Raw genomic sequence first — 20,385 nt, 5'->3', positions numbered from 1 at the left:
GCCATACACGCAAGCCAACAGAGGAACAAATATGCACACCTACACACACATCTGCTGAAAAAAAAGATCATACTATTGTGTTGGCATGCACAAGCAGGGGCGACATTATCTGTCTCCTTCACCCTCTCCAGCATCACCCTTCCTCCGCATTCCTTCTAGCATTCTCCTCACCACCATGCCTATAGCTCTCACACCTCCCGTTAAGCTTCACGCCGCCATTCACACTGCACGTCTTGTTGGCCTCCTTTTCTCTGCTCCGTGGAGCCTCTGGCATAAACTTGTAGTTCGCGATAATGAGGAGAACAAGAGGGGAATTTAACGCGCACCCACTAGGCCAGGCTGGAGATGACAGACACTTGGTGAGGAACCTCTGGAGAGGAAGGGATGGGGGGGGGGGGGGGGGGGGGGTTGCCATGTAATGAATAGACTGAAGTGTAATAGGTTATTAAGGTCGTGAGACAGAGAGAGAAGAGAGCGCTGAAATGGAATTGGCCGCACTTGAGTGAATATAACACGGAGAGAATAATGAGAAGGAAAAAGGGAGAATATATCACAATTCAAAGAGCAATCGTGGCAAATTGTCTTTCTTTGCTTCTGTTGCATGAAAAAAAAAAAAAAAAAAGTGCGAATGCCAGTATATGAGTGAGAAACAACAAGTTGTATGCCAGCATGTGTGTGAGTTCCCCCTAGTGTGCGATGCCTTCCCTCCCAGCATGTTAATTAAGAATGTGTGTGTGTGAGCGCATGCCTCGAAAAAAAGAAAAAGGAGTGTGTGCAACTTGTGTTCAAGCATGTGAGTGTGTGCGGAAAAATGAAGGCTTTTTTATGTGTGCATGAAATGTGCGGCAGGGGTGTGGGTGGGTGCTGGTCTCTGTAAATATTGGTGTATTGCTGTCAGAAAAGCTATTACCAACTCAGGGCCTCGGGCTAGTCTTTACTGAGAGGAACGAGAGCGAGGAGAAGGAGGGGGACACACAAAAACACACACACACACACACACACACACACACACACACACACAGAAAGAACAGCCACAACCGCTAACACAATCAGACTGACACACACAAGCAGACACGTAGACAAATGTAGATGAGGTGGCGGAGTGAGCCAAGTTGTTCACAATGAGAACACACGCAGCCGTCCAGCAGCATTCTAGCGGTAATTTACAGAGGTGCCATTAGGTTTCAGTGTGCTGCTCCGCCATTCTGTTGCTAATTTACAGACGTGTCATTAGACCAGACAGGAGCACATAAAGCATCTGCATCGATTTGGATGCTCTGGCCCGCAACAACAACAACGGGCGTACACACACACATCAGGCACCGAAATGCTTATTGGGTGTCACAAACGCCACGGAGAACATGTGTCGTGCATGCATGTATTCAGTGTGCGGACACACCTTGATACACACACACACACACACACACACACACACACACACACACACACACACACACACGCAGAAACACGCACGTTCTCAGGTGGGCAGGTTGGAGTGGATCTGTTGTAGCTCAGATTAATGGAGTGAGTCAGTATTAGCTCAGAGTAAACAGTGAGACAGACACACCGCATGTCACACTTCATCCTGTGGAGAGCACTGTCGATCAAAGCGGGCGAGCAGGGCAATGAAGGAATACAGAGAAAGGGAAGAGAAAAGCGGAGGAAAGGAATGGAAAACTCTCAAGCTAATTCATATGGCCCTTGTCATTGTCTTCTTACTCGTTGTTTGACGAATGGTTTCTCGTGGGCCGACTGCGTGGCTGTAAGTTAAATCTCGGACTGTAAATGTTTGTCATTGTTCTCAGTTCAAACACGGCCTTGATCTTAATGACATTACGCGGTTAAGTAAAGGAAAAAGGATTCTCTCAAGCTAGGTTCTTTCTTCTCCTGTGGATATTTTAATGCTTTATAATCTTTCGTTTTTTATGACTTGTGTTGTTGTTTCTTGATTATTTATTGTTGTCGTCTGATTGTTGGTTGTCTGACTTTATAGTAATAGCTTCTAAAATAATGCTGGGTGTGAGGTTGCATAAGGTCTGACTATAGTACTAATTAGTTGTTCATTTAACAGAAGATTGATTGACAACACCTATAAGAATGAATTTACTGTCTTTTATAAAGCAAAAACACCCGGTATTTGTCAGCTCGAGCTTCTGAAATATGAGGATTTGCTGCTTTTTTCCGTTATAAATATATCATCCTCAATTGAATATGGTAAGAACGACAAAACAATAAATGTGATGTAATTTGTGGTTCTGGGAAATTCTGATTCTTCCACTATTTTCTAACATTTTTTTTAGCAATTTCAAGCAATTGAGAAAAACGATGAACTGACACAGTCTAAGTGGTACTGATGAAGTTCTCTAGTTGCAGCCTCATCTGGCCAAAAAACGTTTTTGTTTTTCTCAGCTCTCCCTTGAAAAACAGATCTTAAACTCACTGAGACAATCTGATTCAATTAAGTTACTAAATGAAGGGAAATAAGGAAAGGAAAGCAGGAGGAAAGGAAAGGAAAGGAAAGGAGGGAGGGATGGAGGAAAATGTGCACAGAACTACGGGAAAGAAGAAAGAAATGAGTAACTATATGGAGCCTACAGTGAGAACAGGCAAGAATGTAAAGATTGAAGGAGGATTGGCATTCACATCTGAAGGCTATGATTAAACTACTACTCTAATGAATAAAGCAGCATGTGGAGAGGCAGGAGGGAGAGAGTGAATAACTGATCTGATGGTTGCTGCTACTGGGACCAGCTGGAACCGTACCGCCCCTCCGACTATCAAACACACTTAGATTGCTCTGTGTGCATAAGGCAAGTGTGTGAGTGTGTGTGTCTCATGTGGCTTTGTCTCTGCTCATGGGTTTCCTCCTCAACATTTCACACACTAATTTGTCATTTCCATGGCAACCCTGTGTTACAGGGGCTCAGCAAACGCGAATGTGTTCGTGCATGTGTGTTTCAGGGAGAGAGAGAGAGGAAAAGAGATGGAGAAGGAGGGTGAGAGAGAGAGAGAAAGAGTGATTGAGTGAACAGTACATTATCATGGACAGCTGTACTGAATCAAAATGGCGGATGGAGGCTGGGAGCACATCAGGGGAGCCTACATTATACAGCACCTGATAGAGTGAGCAGGGTGGAAAAGATGCAGGGTCGAGAAAAAGGGAAAGATGCAGAAGGGGGACTTTGAAAGAGGAAGGGATATTAAAAAATAGGGGGGAGACGGAGAGACTCATTGAGATGGGTGACACAAAATGGAAGAGAAAGAGGTAGAAAGAGAGACAAGGAAAGGGAGTGGCAGCGAACGAGGGATGGATGGCAAGAGAGAACGAAAGAGAGAAAAATGCTGGTGTATCTAAATCCTAGTGTAGCAAGCCTCAATCATGGCAGCCCTGTCATTCTGGAGATAGCACACTGCAATTCCCCTGCACCTCGTTTTTAGCCCACCATGCAGTTCTGCTATCAGCTCCTCTCAGACTGTCCACACACACACACACACACACACACACACACACACACACACATATACACAGCATAAACTCAAACATCCTGCATGAAGGCATCTCTCCTTAATAACAGACAGGTGGATTAACTATGCACTCATACAGTATACAGATAGATGACCAGTGAGAGAAATGTATGCAAATGCATGCTAACATATGCATAGTCTCTACATTAAGTTAAAGTGTGAAAATCCACACACGCCAAGTTCACGAAAGGCTACGACTGCCGTTTCCATCTCTATTCGGTGATATACAGCATCTGGCGCTGAAACCGATTGGGCTATCACATCACAGCCAAGGGAGCAATACTGTAGAGGAGGATATTACTGTCAGGACACCAGTGACAGATCGTCCGTCTGCAACGTTGAACTCCCGTTCCTTGTTTTGTTGTTGTTGTTAAATTGAAGGCATTCATTTCTAGCACAAGACATTTAAAAACACAGCCTTCGCAATTGTTTTCATAATGTTTGAATGTATTAATTATTTTCTTGGTTAATTGATTTAATTGTGTCGTCACATTTTGGCCACTTTTAATCGATAATCAAGGTAGTTCCTTTTCTGCTTCAACAAAAATATAATCTTCATGTAATTGTGAAAAACGCCTGTCGCAGTTTCCAAGAGTCCACTGTGATGTCTTCGAAACCCAAATATATTCGTTGCTTGGTAAATAGGGAAACATATTAAAGCTAAAAATTGCTTTTGAGCAGATCTGGTCTTTTCTAAGTGTATTTATTTTAGACACAAATGGAACATTTGGAACTCAATATGATCTGACATTGTCAGTCCCTTTAAATTTAATTTAAAGGAAAAAACAATGAACAGTTTCTTTTATCTCTGCTCATCTCCGTCTGTAGCTTGAATTCGGCCTTCTCTCTGGTACCCAGGGAAACCATCTTGTTTCCATGACAATGTCTGCAGGCAGAACAGTGTATTTGTCTTAAGCCGGATAAGATCAGAGTCAGTTTCATCCGTGTTAGACACACAAAAACACACACACACACACACACACACACCCACACAGGCACATGTACATACATTATGGCACATACGCACAGAGAAGACTATAGAGTGCTGACAAACACACACTGAGAAAATAAGCGTTTGTGCATACAGGCAGTTCAATAAACCCACACAGACAAATAACCATGCCCAGATTTGCATGCATGTAAATCCATACACACACACACACACACCTAATAAAACCCCTTACAGCAGGTTGTTAACAAATAACAAGTGCATAAAGACCTCTTTTCATGAAGGTAATGTATTGGGTTTTTAATGAACGCTGTGGCCATTTCAGTTTCCGTAGTTATTTCCAGACAAGCACCACAAGTAAATGAGTGTTTGTGGGTGTGCAACGCCCGTCAAGTGAGAGTGCGTGTATTGTTGTTCATGTGTTTGTTCTTGTTTTGGCAAACAGCAAAGAAATGAACTTCAAATGCCAGATGGGGTACTGGAGTGAATCGCCAATTGGGCCACTACTCTCGGCACCCGCGCAGACATAATGGAAAGTGCTAGAACAGGTAGGAGACAATTGGAGCACCGGCTTGCCTGTTTCTTTCGCTTTCTTTCTAAAAAGGGAATGTGTGTGTGTGTGTGTGTGTGTGTGTGTGAGCGTGAGGTATCTGCATCACTCATGAATACCATCCTGGCTGATGCGAGACTGTGTCAAGTCGGGGAGCCCAAGGAGAGATGCAGCACCCCTGCTGAGAAACGCTGCAGTCTTATCTCCTTTCCTGTCTCCCTCTGCGTCTCCGACCTTCTCTTTCCACCTCTCCTTTCCTACTTTGTGAGACGCGCTCCTATCTTTCCTCACCATCGCTTTTCTACACTCCTTTACCCACCCCTCCTCCCGCGCCCCTCCCTTACACACTTGCAGCGCAGCCTCCGCTCTATCTTTTTTCCCTTCATCCTCTGTAAATAGGGAGTCCGTTTGATGTCTTTATTTTTAGGGCGATTACAGGGTGCATACGCTTTGTGTGTTTCCTATTAGCGTTGCTGTGAATGTGCGAATATGTTAATGCTTACTTGCTAACAGAATGGTAATTGCATACTATTACCAGTAAATGTATACATTTACTATTGGGATTGCTTCACATTTCCCATGGTGAGTTCTGTAACTGTGCATCTCCCTGATAATGTGGGGGTAGAGCTCTGTATGTGGAGCTGTGGCTTTCATTACAAGAGCTTGCATGGGTGTTAAGCATTAATGAGTGTTGTAGATCAGAACTGTAAAGGGTGTTAGTAGCGGAGAGTAGATTTAGATTTAGTCCCATTAGCGCAAAGAGTATCCAGAAAAATTGTGCATTTCGCAGTAAAAACTTTGTTGCAATTGCTTTATCACGGCTGATGGCCAGAGGGGGCACAACTTAGTTTTAACAGTTTTCTTTTTTTAAATTATTCACAGCTCAAGATGAGGCCATCAGGAGCCAAATTCATGCCAGTCGGTCGGGCAGGCAGCCAATCACCAGACACTTGCCTCTTAACACCAAGAGGCTCTCTCTCACCTCGAGTCGAGTGCTGCTCACTTGTACGTACGGCTAAATGATGTAAGAGTCACAGCTACACTACAATGTGTCTGACGTTTATCTTTTATTGAAAAATATACAGTATATTATAGAATTTACTTCCAAGTTTATTTTACTTGGAGACTACTGGCAAATGCGAACAAAATATTTTTGGTGATTTTAAAAAGGTAACATTTATATAATTTAAGATTAACTTGATCAAATGATGTGATTCACAGTTGCTTCGCTACACCTACAGGCACAAACATAAGGCAACTTCCTTCATTGCTTTCTACTTGCAGTTACGAGCAGTAAAGTACTTAATTAATCTGTTAATTTCTTTTCTGGTTAATCGTTTCGTCTATAAAATGTCTGAATATAGTAAAAAATATCCGAGGTTGCCAGAGCCCCAGAGGACATTTTACCAACAATAGACCAACATATTATTTCCTTAATCTTCAGTGATTAGTTAATTAATCAATTAGACAATCAACAGAAAGAGATCAGCAACTATTGTCATTATCGAGTAAATAATATATACCGTATACCAGGACTTGATGCTTTTCTTTGTCATTCATGATAGTCCATTGAATATTTTGGGGGTTTTGACTGTTTGTCAGAAAAACAAGATTACATCAACTTGGACTGTGGGAGATTATAATCTGTATAATTTCTCTCATTTAATAAAGAAAACAATGACTTGATTGACTAAGAAAATAATGAGCAGATTAGTCGATTATGAAAAGAACTCTAATACATTGTATAAAAATGTAAAAAGCACGACAACTTCACAACTGAGAATATGGCATCAGTGAATGTTTTGCAGAAGAAGAGACTCTTTTTTTATCATTGATCGAAATTGTTGTTAATTCCTTTTCATAATAATCCACAACCTATTCGAGCACTACAACCTGAAAACAAGACCTGAGAGATAAATTGAGAAATTCTTATTAGTTATAATCATTTTAATTACACAAATCTCTTTTCTAATTTAGTTTCAGTGCCTGAACATTATCAAAAAATAATCACTCCTGGTGTGATTTATTATTAGATCATGATGAGTAAGAGGTAGGAGACATGCTGTACTTTGCCGGTACTGGTTCCTCTTGTCTTGGCGTCTGCTACCACTCCCAACCCCACATATGGTGGAGTCAGCACGATGCCCGTCCTCTGCGTGTGTGTAAGTGTGTGTGTGTGTTATTGTGAGACAAGCACGCACATGTGGATGTCCGGAAGAGAACGAGAGCGAGGTGGAGGGACAATGAAAAATACGCAGTGTCAAGAAAAACCCAGAGTGTGACACTGAACATGTGTGTGTAGCGAAGTGTGCGAGTGTGTTTTTGCCATAAGATAATGTGTTAAAATGAGCCGCTTTGATTGCCGACGCTTTATGAGTCACAAGTGATGACTCACAATCCACCTCCCCTGAACATACACTCATGCACTCACACAAACACACACACACACACACACACACACCTCGTTCTCTGCCCTGCCTTCATCCACTGACCGTGAAGAATATGTGCAGGCAGCCTTACTCATGCATATTTACACTGAACACACACTCACTCACCTACTCAATGGGCACTCTCTAAAGGTTGTCGTGTGTGTGTGTGTGTGTGTGAGTGTCCGCCCGTTCACGTAAGTGCGTGTGTAAAGGTCACTTCAAGCGAGGCTGACCACTTGTCTATGCCGTGCACAGATCCTTGGATTGATATCGAGATCACTTGGACAGTCAGACAAACAGTTGTTACTAACCGAACAACCCGCCTCACAGCTTAAAATAATTATATAAATATCATAAACGAGCATTGCTGCCAATTACGTCAAAGAGCCGCTCCTCAATCCTATTCAGAACCTACAATCACTCATTCACCCAGGACCCTTCACACTCTATTCTTGGCCAGACAGAGAGAAGAGAAAGGGCAAAATCTGCTACTTGGCTTTAAGCACATTTTCCGTCCAGATTATTGCTGCTCAATACTTTTCAAAAAAAGAAGAAAAAAAATCCATTTCCCCCTCTTCCTTTGGCTTCTCGATACTTATGAAAATCCAATTTGGCTCCCTCTTTTCTTTCTTCCCTCCACAATTCGTGCATTTTCACCCACTGAAAGTGATTAGTGATCTGTGGGTATCGTCTCCAGGGAGAACGATAGCTGTGTTTTATGAAGGAGGGGAAAGGTCCAGGGCTTCCCATCAGGACTGATGTCCCTTTGCAGAATGGCTGGGCTGGGAGGGCAGACGGGAGCACCGCTGTCCCTTTGCAGATACAGGCAGTTGCTCCACATCACAGGAGAGAAGACGACTCACTTTATCTCTCCCTCGCTTCCTCTCTCGCTCTATCATTCATTCCTTTAGCTCTTCTCTCACAGACACAGTCTCTTTTTCTCAATTTCTTCAGCACACACACACACACACACACACACACACACACACACACACACACACACACACACACACACACATGCTATATATATTTCTAAGGCACCCCTCCCCACACCCGATCCTCCCCCTCAAAGAAACTCATTTCAGCTTTGTGGGCTCCTCAAAAAGCCTCTTTACGCTGAGCTAACCTAAGCTAGGCTTCGTCTGCACCATTTGACAGCCTTTACTCTTCAGTATGCAGAGCGAAAACACACTGGCACAAACACACATACGGCTTTCCCATGTGTACAGTTCTTGAAAGAGACTTCAAAGGTTTAAAAAGAAATTAAATAAAAATCAGCCACAGTTTTAGATTCAGTCTATCACAATCCAAACATCCGTAATAGTGAGGGCGTCCACTATACACACATACACTGAATACATTGTGTAATAATGCTGGAAACACATGTTAATACATGTCGGTCCGTAAGTAGGTGATTTAAAATGCTGAGCATAAGCCAGATGAAGCAATTACATTTTCACTGCCACCTGGATGATTCATGCCAGATATTTTAGGCAGAAACTCCAGCACTATAGGAGCTTATTAAGCGATCAAAACATAACAAAAATGCCCACATAGAAATATACTTGTCAGACTAGAGATGTCTCAGTGTGATAGGTGGATGCGGACATCATTTGTGCTCTATTCATGATATTTCTATCCTCCAGCTTGGATGAACATTTCATTAAATAGCACATTTCAGCGACTACATGGCGGCCCTGTCACAATGGGAGACAGCCGCCATCATGTCCTCTCTCATCCAATCAAAGAGCACAATAGAGGTAGATCAGCCTGTCACGGTCACCCTGTCTTTATGTGGGTCAATCAGTGTATTCATCAGCGTCATGCAGAGCCCACCGATCCAGCAACACCTACCTTCAGATTTTGAAAAGCACCGTAGGCCGGAGCGCCGATTCATTCGCACACACGCACGCACGCTTCAGTATGAGCACGCTCGCACACACGCATGCATCAACATCAGCTTACCTTTCCTCGAAATGAAACATTCCAATTTAATGGCAACCGGAAAATGAGAACTTGAAGCCGAACGGCTCTAAAGGTCTGCATTACCATACATACAAGAGCCTGTCAATACATTCAACTTCAAAACCACCCAGAACAGCCCATTAGTCATACACATAAAAAAAAATAAAAAATCAGGGAGGGGACGGGGTACCTCTGAGTTTTCCTAAATTCACAGAGGTTGGTGTCCCGAACAGTGAGAAAGGCAGGAACAAAGAAGGAAAAAGGGAGAAAGAGGGCAAGAAGAGTAAGTTTTATTGATTATTGAACAATTTTCAAAAGGCAGAACATGGGCACTTGTTTTGGGGGCTGTTACCAAAAACAATGGACAACTTGGGGGTTGAGGTATACCAGCATTGCCTTCATACACAGGAACTTCTGTTCAGAATCACACATGCTCGCCAATGTATGAACAGGAGCCCATGTGAGGACCAGCGACAGCAGAGCAAGACATGCTGGAAGCCGATAAAAAAAAGCCATGGATGAATGTGGGAGTGTTCGTGTGAAAACTGCCACAGTCATTGATTCAAACCATGATGTAAAAGCGCACATGCACACGTATGTATGCATCATGCACGCACACACCGAACGCTCCCATCCTCTCGATCAAACGCTGACATACAGATGAGAGAAAATGAAATGAGGTGAAAGAGTAAAGACCATTTCAAACCATCCACGGAGTCAGTCGGTCAGTCGGCCCTTTGCTCCATATCCATGACCTGGAGCCCTGCCAAGTGTAACCCAGCCAAGCACCGCCAAGCCGCAGCCGCCGAAACCCTCCCATTAACCCCTCCCTCATCAGCAGCCATGATTATAGTAGCAGAAGTTGCTCTCAGGCTCATCATCACTCTCTTCAAAAATCGAACCAAAAATGATCTTTAAGGCCATATTTAATTTATCATTATGTAATTGCTCCGCTGCAAATGCAAAAGTCATCCATTTCAGTTTAAATTAAAACTGAAGTTCTTGATGAGACCAAATGGGACAGTTTTCAAGAAATCTCAATTACCGAGAAAAAAAAAAACTGACCTTAGTGCAGTGCCTAGAGAGACAACTTCCTCCCGTGCCAGGTGGTGATGGAGTGGGGGAGGGATACAGGGAGTTGTGAGTGTGGGGGGTGAGGAGGTAGGGGGTGATGGTATAGCAGAAGACAACAGGAAGTGAGGTAAGAGGAGGCCATACCTTGGTCGCTAATCATCAGGTGTGCCAGACCTTAAAAGAAGACAAGAGCACAGTCAGCACAGCAAAGGATCATGGGGTGTGAAATGTGCGTGAGTGCATGTGTGTGAGTGTATTTATGTGTTTTGTGATACAGGAGTTAGTCAATGACATGCTGGTGAAGGGTAGAGTCTTCTGCGTAAAAGTGTGTGTGTGCATGTGTGTGTACGAGTCCTCTAAATTATTCAAAATGTCTAAAAAAACTTGCTTACTCATCCTAGGCTGCGATCCTACGCACAAACAGGTACGCACACAGACGTCTGCACACAGCCAGGACAGTGTTTGTGTGGGCCTACAGTGTGTCTTTGTAACCTTGAGGCTATAGAGCCACTCCAGATGATTGCACATGGGATGTGGAACTTACCAGATGTCAGCAACCATCCCCTACATACCCACACAGACCAACATACAGTTAAGCTGTCTACCTTGAGCCGTATCTCCAAAATAGACGACGTAACGAGAACACGAAGGCCAGGAAGAAGGATGTAAAGGACGAGACGTGAAAAAGATAGAAATCGAGAGATAGCGGAGAGATATTATGTGATATTAAGATGACGATAGAGCGAAATAAATGTGTATCTAAGAGTACATTTAAGTACTCGTAAAAAAGCCTGAATCAAATATAGAAGCAAAGATGTTTGAATAAAGAGCAGGAAGGGAAAGTTAAATATAGACGGACATAGAAGGAGGTGAGAGAAAGACAGACAGACAGACCGATAGACAGACAGATAGATAGAAGTGCAACCTACCTGGAGTGTAGCTGTGCTCTGGAAAGGTGTCGCGGCCGGGCGAGGAGAGAGAGAGACAGACATTCATTAACATGCATGCTAAGCCCTTTGGGTTACCATGGCTACTTACTGTACATGCACACCCGTCCAGGGTTACCGTGGTAACATACATGCAAACGTCAGGATGGGTACTATGCTTACTGGTAGCCAAAACTGAGGTTTGTCTATATATATATATATATATATATATATATATATATATATATATATATTTGTTTACGCACACAGCTGCATTTAAATAAATGCACAATCTCTCTGTATGACTCCACACGTGTACACTTACATAAGGGCACACACACACACACACACACCTTGTAGATACAGAGGGTGGAGGAGGTGTGGGGGTCGAAAATATACTTTCCTACCTGTATGTTTGGATTCAAGAGCCGTTTACCCCGGAACTTACCTTGCAGCTGCTTCCTCTGCACAGAGCCCCCCGACAGACAGCATGCAACACACACACACACACACACACACACACGCACACACACACACCCACACACACATACACGCACGCACACACTGACACATTCAGTCTCACAACCTCTGCCTCACTCTCTGTGTCTTTCACACATACAGAGTCAGACACACATACACTAACATTGAATACGGCAGTAAAAATGATGTGAAATAGCAGAAAAATATAAAATATGTAGGGATGAATTAGCAGTGCAGGAAGATGAGGGACATGCATGGTTCAATACTGGGACAGAGAGTGTGTGTGTGTTTGTGTGTGTTTGTTTGCATGTGAATGTGTGCATGTGTGTGTGTGTAAGTGTGTGTATTCCGAGCTGTGTGCTCTTCTGAGTGTTTCCTTGCCTCTGCCCTTGTGCTAGTAGCATGGCAGAAACAGGTGGAGCCATTAGCATGCTAACAGCAATTTGCCCTCAAGGACAATACAAGCCAGGCCAGGCCTAACAAGCCCGGTTCCCTCTGCCTTCACTGGAGGGCAGAATGGCTTCGACAGTAATTACATTTATGCATAGCCCTGCCCAAACTCTCCTCACTACATCTTGAATTACTTTTCTCCAAAACTGACAAATTGTTTGTGCTTTGGAACAAAACCCTTTCTCCTCACACTGGTATGAAAGATGTAATATACTGTCTTTCAGAGAAGAAAGGAAATGCTTACAGTATATAACGGTATTATATTACTTTGCAAATGTTTCTAAGCTTGTCACAAATCTGCAAAAGTGTGAGTGTGAATAACGGTGGATCATTAGGGAGCCTTGAAGATATTGTGTAATTGTAAATGTGTACGGAAACTAAGACTGCCACAGTCAAAATACTCATTTCTGGCTTCAAACGCGGTGCTAAGGATACATTTTTCCTCCAGCAGAGCACATTCATTCTGTATTAAAGATTCATAACAGACTTCTTTTTCAAATATTCAGAGGGTTATAATTTCATCTCACAGCTTTATTGTGCAGCTTCAATGAGGTTGCTGGGTTCAAAATCACACAATACTTTCAAGGTACCATATAAGAGGTAAAGCTTAATACCAACTCTGCCTGACTCTTACAAAGCAACTACACAGGACTCATGTGGTCATAAATGGTCCTTGTTTCTAAAGAGGCAGCTATGGTTCCACTGTATACAATTTGTTCAATCACAGCACCTTAGTTCGTGTTAACATAGTACTTTTCTTCTTCTGAGCTTTTATTCCCTATACTCCCTTTGCCATCCACTTAATTTCTCTCAGATTCAACCTTTGAATTCTCTTCTCCGGGTCGCCTTGGTGCACCTGAGGAGAGATTTATTACAACATACTTAAAGTATGAGTTGCTCACTGGTAGTGATATTGATGCATGGATATTAGCTCAGCCCGCTGATCCTGTGGTCAGAAATATCCGACTGAGCCGGCAATTTGTCAGAAAGAACACAGCACTCCAAATAATGAATGCATCATCTGCTCGATTCGCCCGTCAGACCTCTCTGTATCTCTGAACTATTTCAGAGAAAGAGGTCCGTGATTCGGAGAGAGATCTGAGATAAGAACCAGGCATCGGAAATACTCTTTTAGCTTTTGTTAACTGGCCCCATTTGCTGCTGTTTATTTCTGTCTGAAAAGCTGCTGGTTGACTGGAATAGCTCCTTCCCTTGAATCCCTTTCCTGGGTTAATGTCCATGAATTACCGCTACCAGTGAGTAACAGATGGAAAGCCACAAAAGTAACCTTTTGAAACCAGCCATTAAGCTACTCTCAATCTCCACCATCATCTATCTCATAGACCCTGCTGCAATTTCTTCCTAAATCTGAAATCTGAGAAGCCAATGCAGAATATAAACAGAATGTATTCTGGTAAAGCTTTATGATTTCACAACCAAATAAAGTGCTGCTCACCCCATGTACCTCCGTTGGAGCAGACCCCCTAACTGGAACCATTTTATGAGACTACTATTACTAACACCGGCCACATATGCCAAGATAAAAAAAAAGAATATTTCAGCACTTGTTCTACTCAGCATCACTTGGCATCACTCTCAATTGAAATGTGAGTCGATCTAGGAATATAAAACAGCCCCTTAAGCAGCCTCTCGATGAGCGACAAAGTGCCCGTCCAAAGCAGGTACTGTATTGTGTCGTGTATAGTGAGAGCCTTTATGTAAAATGTCTCCACCTCCCATTTAGCCTGTAGAGCTACACTGCGATGTGACTAATGGTGGTGCTGGAGCCTGAACACTGTGTGAACGTGTTTCTCCATGTGTTTGCATGTTTGTGTTGCATGTGTTTGTGCAGGTATGTGTGTGTGTGTGTGTGTGTGTGTGTGTGCGTGTCAGTGACGCCTGTGGCTCCCAATGTGCCCTAACCAGCAGTGAAAAACAGCAGACTGGATTAGACCGGCTTGGATCACACGTAATTCTCAGCGCAGCACTTAGTTCCTGCAGAGAGCTGATCATATAGCTCTTCACCTGTCGCCTCATCAATGGATAGACACACACACACCACGTGCAGAAGTGAGCGCCAGCGCTGCAAACAAACTGTTAAATCTGTCAATGATTTAGATTCATCAATTGATTGTTTTGTCTATAAAATGCCCAAAAAATAGTGAAAAATGTCAAAATGTCAAAATGTGAAAAATTTCCCAGTGCACAAGGTGGTCTTCAAATTGCTTTTTTGTCTGACCAACAGTAAAAAACCCAAAGTTGCTTAATATACAACAAAGAAAAGAAGCAAATCCTCACATCTTAGAAGCTTAAACAGCTGGAATCTTTGGTTTTTTCCCTTTCCAAGTAACTAAATTGTAAGGCTTCAAATAATGATTATTTTCACGATCTGCCCAATATTTACTCGATTAATCATTTTGGCCATAAAATAGTGAACAATTAGTTAGTTATGATTTTCAAAAGTCTTCAGAAAGCTTGTTTTACTCAACCACCAGTCCAAAACTCAAATATATTCACTTTACTATCATATACGATGTGGAAAGGAATCTAATTCTCACATTTGAGAAGCTGGAACGAGCAAATATTTGGTATTTTTTCTCGAAGAATTATCAATTATAACTTTCTCTCAAGGAAATTATTGATCAGTTGACTAATCATTGAAGGTCTACTTAAAGCATTAATTATTCATCTGTCAATCGACAACTCATTTCAGCACTTCTGAGCGTAACGCACCAGCTACCTCTCCCACCTGCTTGGAAAATGAAGACCTCTATAGGATGCCGAAACACACAAACACACACACACTCATCACCACAAACACGTAGATACAGTAGATTTGTGTGGCAGACATGATGCCTGAAGTCACTATACGTGCTGAGTCTGGTGAAGGCAGCAATGGGCTGAGGAGTGTGTGGGGGGGGGGGGGGGGGGGGGGGGGGGTTGGAAGAGCAAAGGACGGAGAAAACACTCCTAGCATGAGGTCTCTCCCTATTAGTCCTGTCTCCATGGCAACCTAGGAAATCCCACTGGCCACTAAATGCTATAGTGTGATATGGTGGGGGGGGGTCTAAAGGGAGGTGTGATGCTGGGTGGGGTGTGAGGTCAGGTCGGTGACAAACGGTGGCATGGCAAGGCCACTCTGCCATTTATGATGCATTCGTGTCATTAAAATATCGACCACTGAAGCTGGAAGGTATCTTTGGCGTTGCACCCCCCCCCCCCCCCCCTCCCCCCCAAAAAAAGACAACAACACACAGGTGTTGAGAGCGCTATTGATTAACAATGCAGATTTGTTCTTGAATGAACTGAAGCAAATCTGATGACACACACACAACTGAACGCATTTGCGGTTAGCGGCCATAACAAGGTAACTGAGTTCATTAAGCAGCTGCTTTGCTTTTGTAATGGCCGTCATTACAGCGGCCTGTATATTGGCACTTGTATTGACCAAAGGCTTGTTTGACACTATTAAAGGGAGGCTTGTTCTTGAAGATTTTGAATCATCAACCTTTCCATTTTTCTGTTGCCTCCACCACGTAAAAGTTGTATTCTTATATCAGGCTCTTTATTGTCACAGTTCATCATATTTATATAGTACAGACAGGAGACTCTTTCTGCTGTTGTATTGCATAAGAACACATACTTTACATTTTACATACACATGCTCACTCATACACAAAACTGAGCATCTTATCGGGCCGCGAGCTGTTCAAATGAATGGCAGGAGATAGACTGTAAACACTGCATTTCAACACCCTATGTATTGTACCCTTTGAAGGCCTTTTAGAATCAATGCAAATCCATTAACACAGGCAGCCAGGTGTCTGCCATGTAACAACCACTGATTTCAAGCCCCTTAGCCTAGTTCCAATTAATGTCTCTCAACACGAGCCAACAACCACATCCATACTGGATCTATATGGTTATTGTGTTTTGCCAAACACGCCAACTGAGCCCATTAGGGCTTTAAAGCTGCCAGCCGTGGAACGGTTTCCAGTGAGTTTCCGGAATTTGTCTTAAATCTCTCAAGCTCACCAGCTTCACCAAACTGACTGCACTTCCTGTGCTTAGCTTCCTGCGTTCTGGAGGTACATACTAAATTGGGAGTCATTTGCAGCCATAAAAAAAATCGATATCAAAGATAATCAGTATGCATGTCTTGCACTGTTTGGGAACGCTGCTGGTCCATACGCACCAATTCAAGGCAGCTGTGAAGGTGTGAATGAAAAATAGATGTTGTTAAGTTCGCTGCAGGTGTTTGGAGTTATGGATCCCCAAAAGTATCTGTGCATATTATATATGTGTGCGTATGTAAAGGATGAGATGCGTATGATGGGTCAGCATGGTTCTGGGCCTTACCTTCGCTGCAGTTGTTGCCTTGGTATCCGGTGTTGGAGCAGTCGCAGACGGCCTGGTTGTTGACCACGCTGCACAGTCCTCCGTTCTGGCACTGGTGATCCGGCCGACAGCCAGCTGTTACTGTGACACCCTCCGAGCTCTCCAGCGTCGCCAGTGAGCCATTGACGCTCACCCCCGTGATCCAGCCACGGAAGGCGGGGTGTTCCCTAACCGAAGGGGCTGTGAGGCGCAGCGGCGAGGAGTGGAGCTCTGGCGTCACCCCGCCCATGTAGGTGTGGCTGAACACTGTCATGTCTCTCCTCTTGCTCTTCACTTCCGCCCATCCCTCCAGTTGCCCGTCGACCTCCAATGAGGTGTTCCTCCAGTCCCGCTTGACACGCACTGCGTGCCAGTGGCCGTCGCTAACCGCCACGCCAGACTGCAGCTCTGCAGGCTCGGCGCAGAAGATGGAGAAGCGCAGGCGGAGGTGGCCGTGGAGAAGCAGCAGCTCCAGGAAGTCGCAGAAGCCCTCGTCGTCCAGGTAGAGCAGGAGGCCCTCTTGGCTGTGAGTCCGCAGGCTGAAGCTCAGCACGCTCTCGCAGCAGGCGTTCCACACTGGGAACCGCCCCCACTGGCTGGACACGCCACCAAACTCCAGGACCTCCCCTTGGGCCTGGCTCCCCACGCTGCACAGGCACAGCCCCAGGAAGAGCAGGGGGGCTGCCACCCAAACGCACACCGCCATCACAGTCATGCACACACTCGGTCTCACACTCACACACACACACTGGAGGAGACAGAGGCTAGAGCTGGGGTGTTCCCTCTAGCCTACAGCTCATGGTGACAACTGTTGGGCCACGTTGAAGAACCCTTTCTGTGTGTCTCAGGTGCGCCCTGCTTTCTTGGTAGTGCTCTTTACAAGTCGAGGCTCCTACGCGATACAGCTCCAGAGAGGGGGAGGGGGGTCAGGCAGCAGCTCCCTCTGTCCTTTAAGCCCGCTCTGGGAATCTTCTTTTGCCTTGGCCTCTCGCTTGTGTCTTCTCTGAAATGTTCAACGGCTGCTCTCCATTCAGTCTTTCATTCTTCAATTCTGACATATGAGATTCCAGGTGTGTGTATCAGTGTGTACGTCTGTCTGAGTGTTAGATAAGTAACGAATAGGATGTGAACTCCATCTCTGTGCCCTAGATAGGCCCTTATCCCCCATGAAGGCAACTCCCCACGGAGTATGAGTGTGTGTGTGGGTGTGTAGCTCACACATTGGTAATGGAGAAAAATGACACCGTCATAGCCGAATTTTCTCCCCCTCCTCTTTGTCTTAGTAGGCCAAGACCTAAAGTGTGTGTGGGCAATATGTGTGTGTGCGAGTGAGGTATATGTGTCTTTCACTGCCACGTCATCACTCTCTCCAGCGACCTACAGAGAGAACAGAGATGGCACAATCAACCCGGGTCACACACACACACACACACGTAAACACTGATGCACAAACTCTCTTTCACACACACACACACACACACACACACACACACACACACACACACACACACCAGCGCCAGCCCGCTATTATTCTCAAATTACTCTCTCTCATGCATTTTATGCTCTCTCACACACACACACTCACACACAGATACATCACATTGTCACATTACACATTTAAAAGGCCCAAATCAAGACAAATAATAAAATCTAGATTTTGTTTTATTTCTACACAGCCCACACATCAATGACTTAAGCTCAACATATATAGGCCTACAGTGTAAGCACGCGCATACACATTGGCATACACATTGACATACACGTACACAAACAGCACCTCCTCAGTAGATCTCCCATCATGCCGCAGGAGATTTTATAAGGTGGCATACCTGCGACTCCCTTAACGTCACAAAGCACATGTTTTTTTAATTACATCTGACATTTAACCATATTCTGAACGAGATGCCTTAAACACGATTTATTTTTTTATTGTAAATTAATTAATAACGGTTAACGGTGGCCACCTCGCGCCCCCGTCAAGGATGCTGTTATAGCTCCATCACAAAGAGCGGGAGCAGCACCGCGCGCTGCGGCGGATGACTCAAACCGCGTGGCTTTATCGAATTAACGGCTTCGGAGCTCATTTCTAATAACTGAACACGTTCACACTGAACATAGCAGACGTTGGCTGGAAATGTAGAGGCTACACACACGGTATAGGCTGCACATAGTTTCTTCTCCGTAAATCTTTGAAAGGTGAAAAACGGCGAGAATTTACAGTTATTGATAGACGGGGTGAATGAATGCGGTTGAAATATCGATTGTCAATTTGCGGCCATATACCTCCTCTCCATTTTTTCTCCAACGCGCCCGTTACTTCAGCACAGCGGGGGGTTCAGTCTCATCACCTGCACCTCAACACTTAACTAACCGGTACCACGGTATTCAAGTATTTTATTTTACACGGTTACTGTTTTAATTGACATCACAACCTGTAACGGTGATGTGACCGCCTCGCCCCGGTTAATACAAAAAAACAACAACAAACCGACAGCGGTTTTCCCCATATGCGGGCATAAATAGGCTAGAAAACCGACTTACCTCACGCACATCCTTTGGTTCCGTGGCAACAGTGTGGCGCGCGTCTCATCGATTTCCCTTCCCATTTGGGGAGAATCTCAAAGCCGCGAGAGAGGGGAGAGCACCCGCGCGCCTGGTGGTAGATAGAGCCGGTCTACCGGACAGGGACAAAATTATCACAGGCTCGCCTCCAGGCGACAAGGTGCTATTGCTCTCGCTCTCTCTCTCTCTCTCTCTCTCTCTCTCTCTCTCTCTCTCTCTCTCTCTCTCTCTCTCAATCTCCCTTTCTCTCTAGCTTTCCTTCCTTCTCTCGCGCGCTCTCTCTCTCTGTCAGACTCAATGTCTCTCTCTCTTCTCTCTCTCCGTCCTCTTGAGGAGGAAAAGGTGCAGTCTGATGCTCTCCGCGAGACTCGGCAGAGGGAAAGTCACGTGGTCGCGCGAGAGAGAGAAAGAGTGTGTATGCGTGTGTGTGAGAGAGAGAGTGAGGTAGAGGGGATGGGCGGGGCCGCGCGCTGCTGCAGCACCTTGGACAGCGCGCACTCACCGCCTGCACGAAACAGAAACGCAATTACCGGAGGCAGAAAATAAGGCGAGAACCGGGGTAGATCCGAATGATTAAATCCGTGAGTGACAGTGACGATGGCCTTTACCTCTCGTGTGCTACACGAGCGAATGTAAGGAAGTCAGCGATTCAGTGAAGCGTGGGGGGGAAGGACGATATGAAAAGGAAACAGGACCCTCTCAATTTACAAATCTCTCTCACTCTGTTCCGCGCACACATATACAGAACATACACTTATATTTATCTGACAAGGCATTAACATGGGCCTGGATGGACAAATACACCGGCAAAAAACATATGGACACTGTACTCGTGTATAGGTCGTTTGGCAAGACCCTTTAGCTAAAATAAAGGGAAATCTTAATTTAACAATTATATTTTACTGCTGCCTCTATTGTTGCAGCAGTATGGGGAAGTCCTTTTCCTTTTTCATCGTGACTATGCCCATGTGCACACAAATCAGGTCCATCACGAAATGATTGTCTCAGTTAGGTGTGCAAGAGCTTAACTGACATGCAGAGAGCCTCAACCCCATAACTAACACCTTTGGGGTGAACTTTGACCTGAATGGGAAGAAA

The 20,385-nt window shown here is 44.5% G+C and overlaps 1 protein-coding gene across 3 annotated transcripts in view; it reads right to left on the bottom strand.

The window, feature by feature from the left end:
- nrxn1a (neurexin 1a) overlaps nt 1-17,440 on the bottom strand; it is a 50,063-nt gene extending 32,623 nt beyond the window's left edge. Inside the window, exons 1-4 of one of the 3 annotated variants that reach the window (XM_076093947.1) lie at nt 16,708-17,440; nt 11,422-11,439; nt 10,637-10,666; nt 9,609-9,620 (exon numbers count right to left, since the gene is read on the bottom strand). In XM_076093947.1, coding sequence (XP_075950062.1) covers nt 9,609-9,620; nt 10,637-10,666; nt 11,422-11,439; nt 16,708-17,440 — 793 coding nt within the window. The remainder of the gene's footprint in view (nt 1-9,608; nt 9,621-10,636; nt 10,667-11,421; nt 11,440-16,707) is intronic. The other 2 variants (XM_076093948.1, XM_076093949.1) reach the window with 2 other exon arrangements.
- Between the last annotated feature and the right edge of the window lie 2,945 nt (nt 17,441-20,385).

The sequence above is a fragment of the Anarhichas minor genome, unplaced genomic scaffold (assembly GCF_050575085.1).
Source record: "Anarhichas minor isolate MPS153535 unplaced genomic scaffold, ASM5057508v1 ptg000017l, whole genome shotgun sequence".
NCBI lineage: Eukaryota > Metazoa > Chordata > Actinopteri > Perciformes > Anarhichadidae > Anarhichas > Anarhichas minor.
This window is presented reverse-complemented; position numbering and strand designations above follow the sequence as displayed.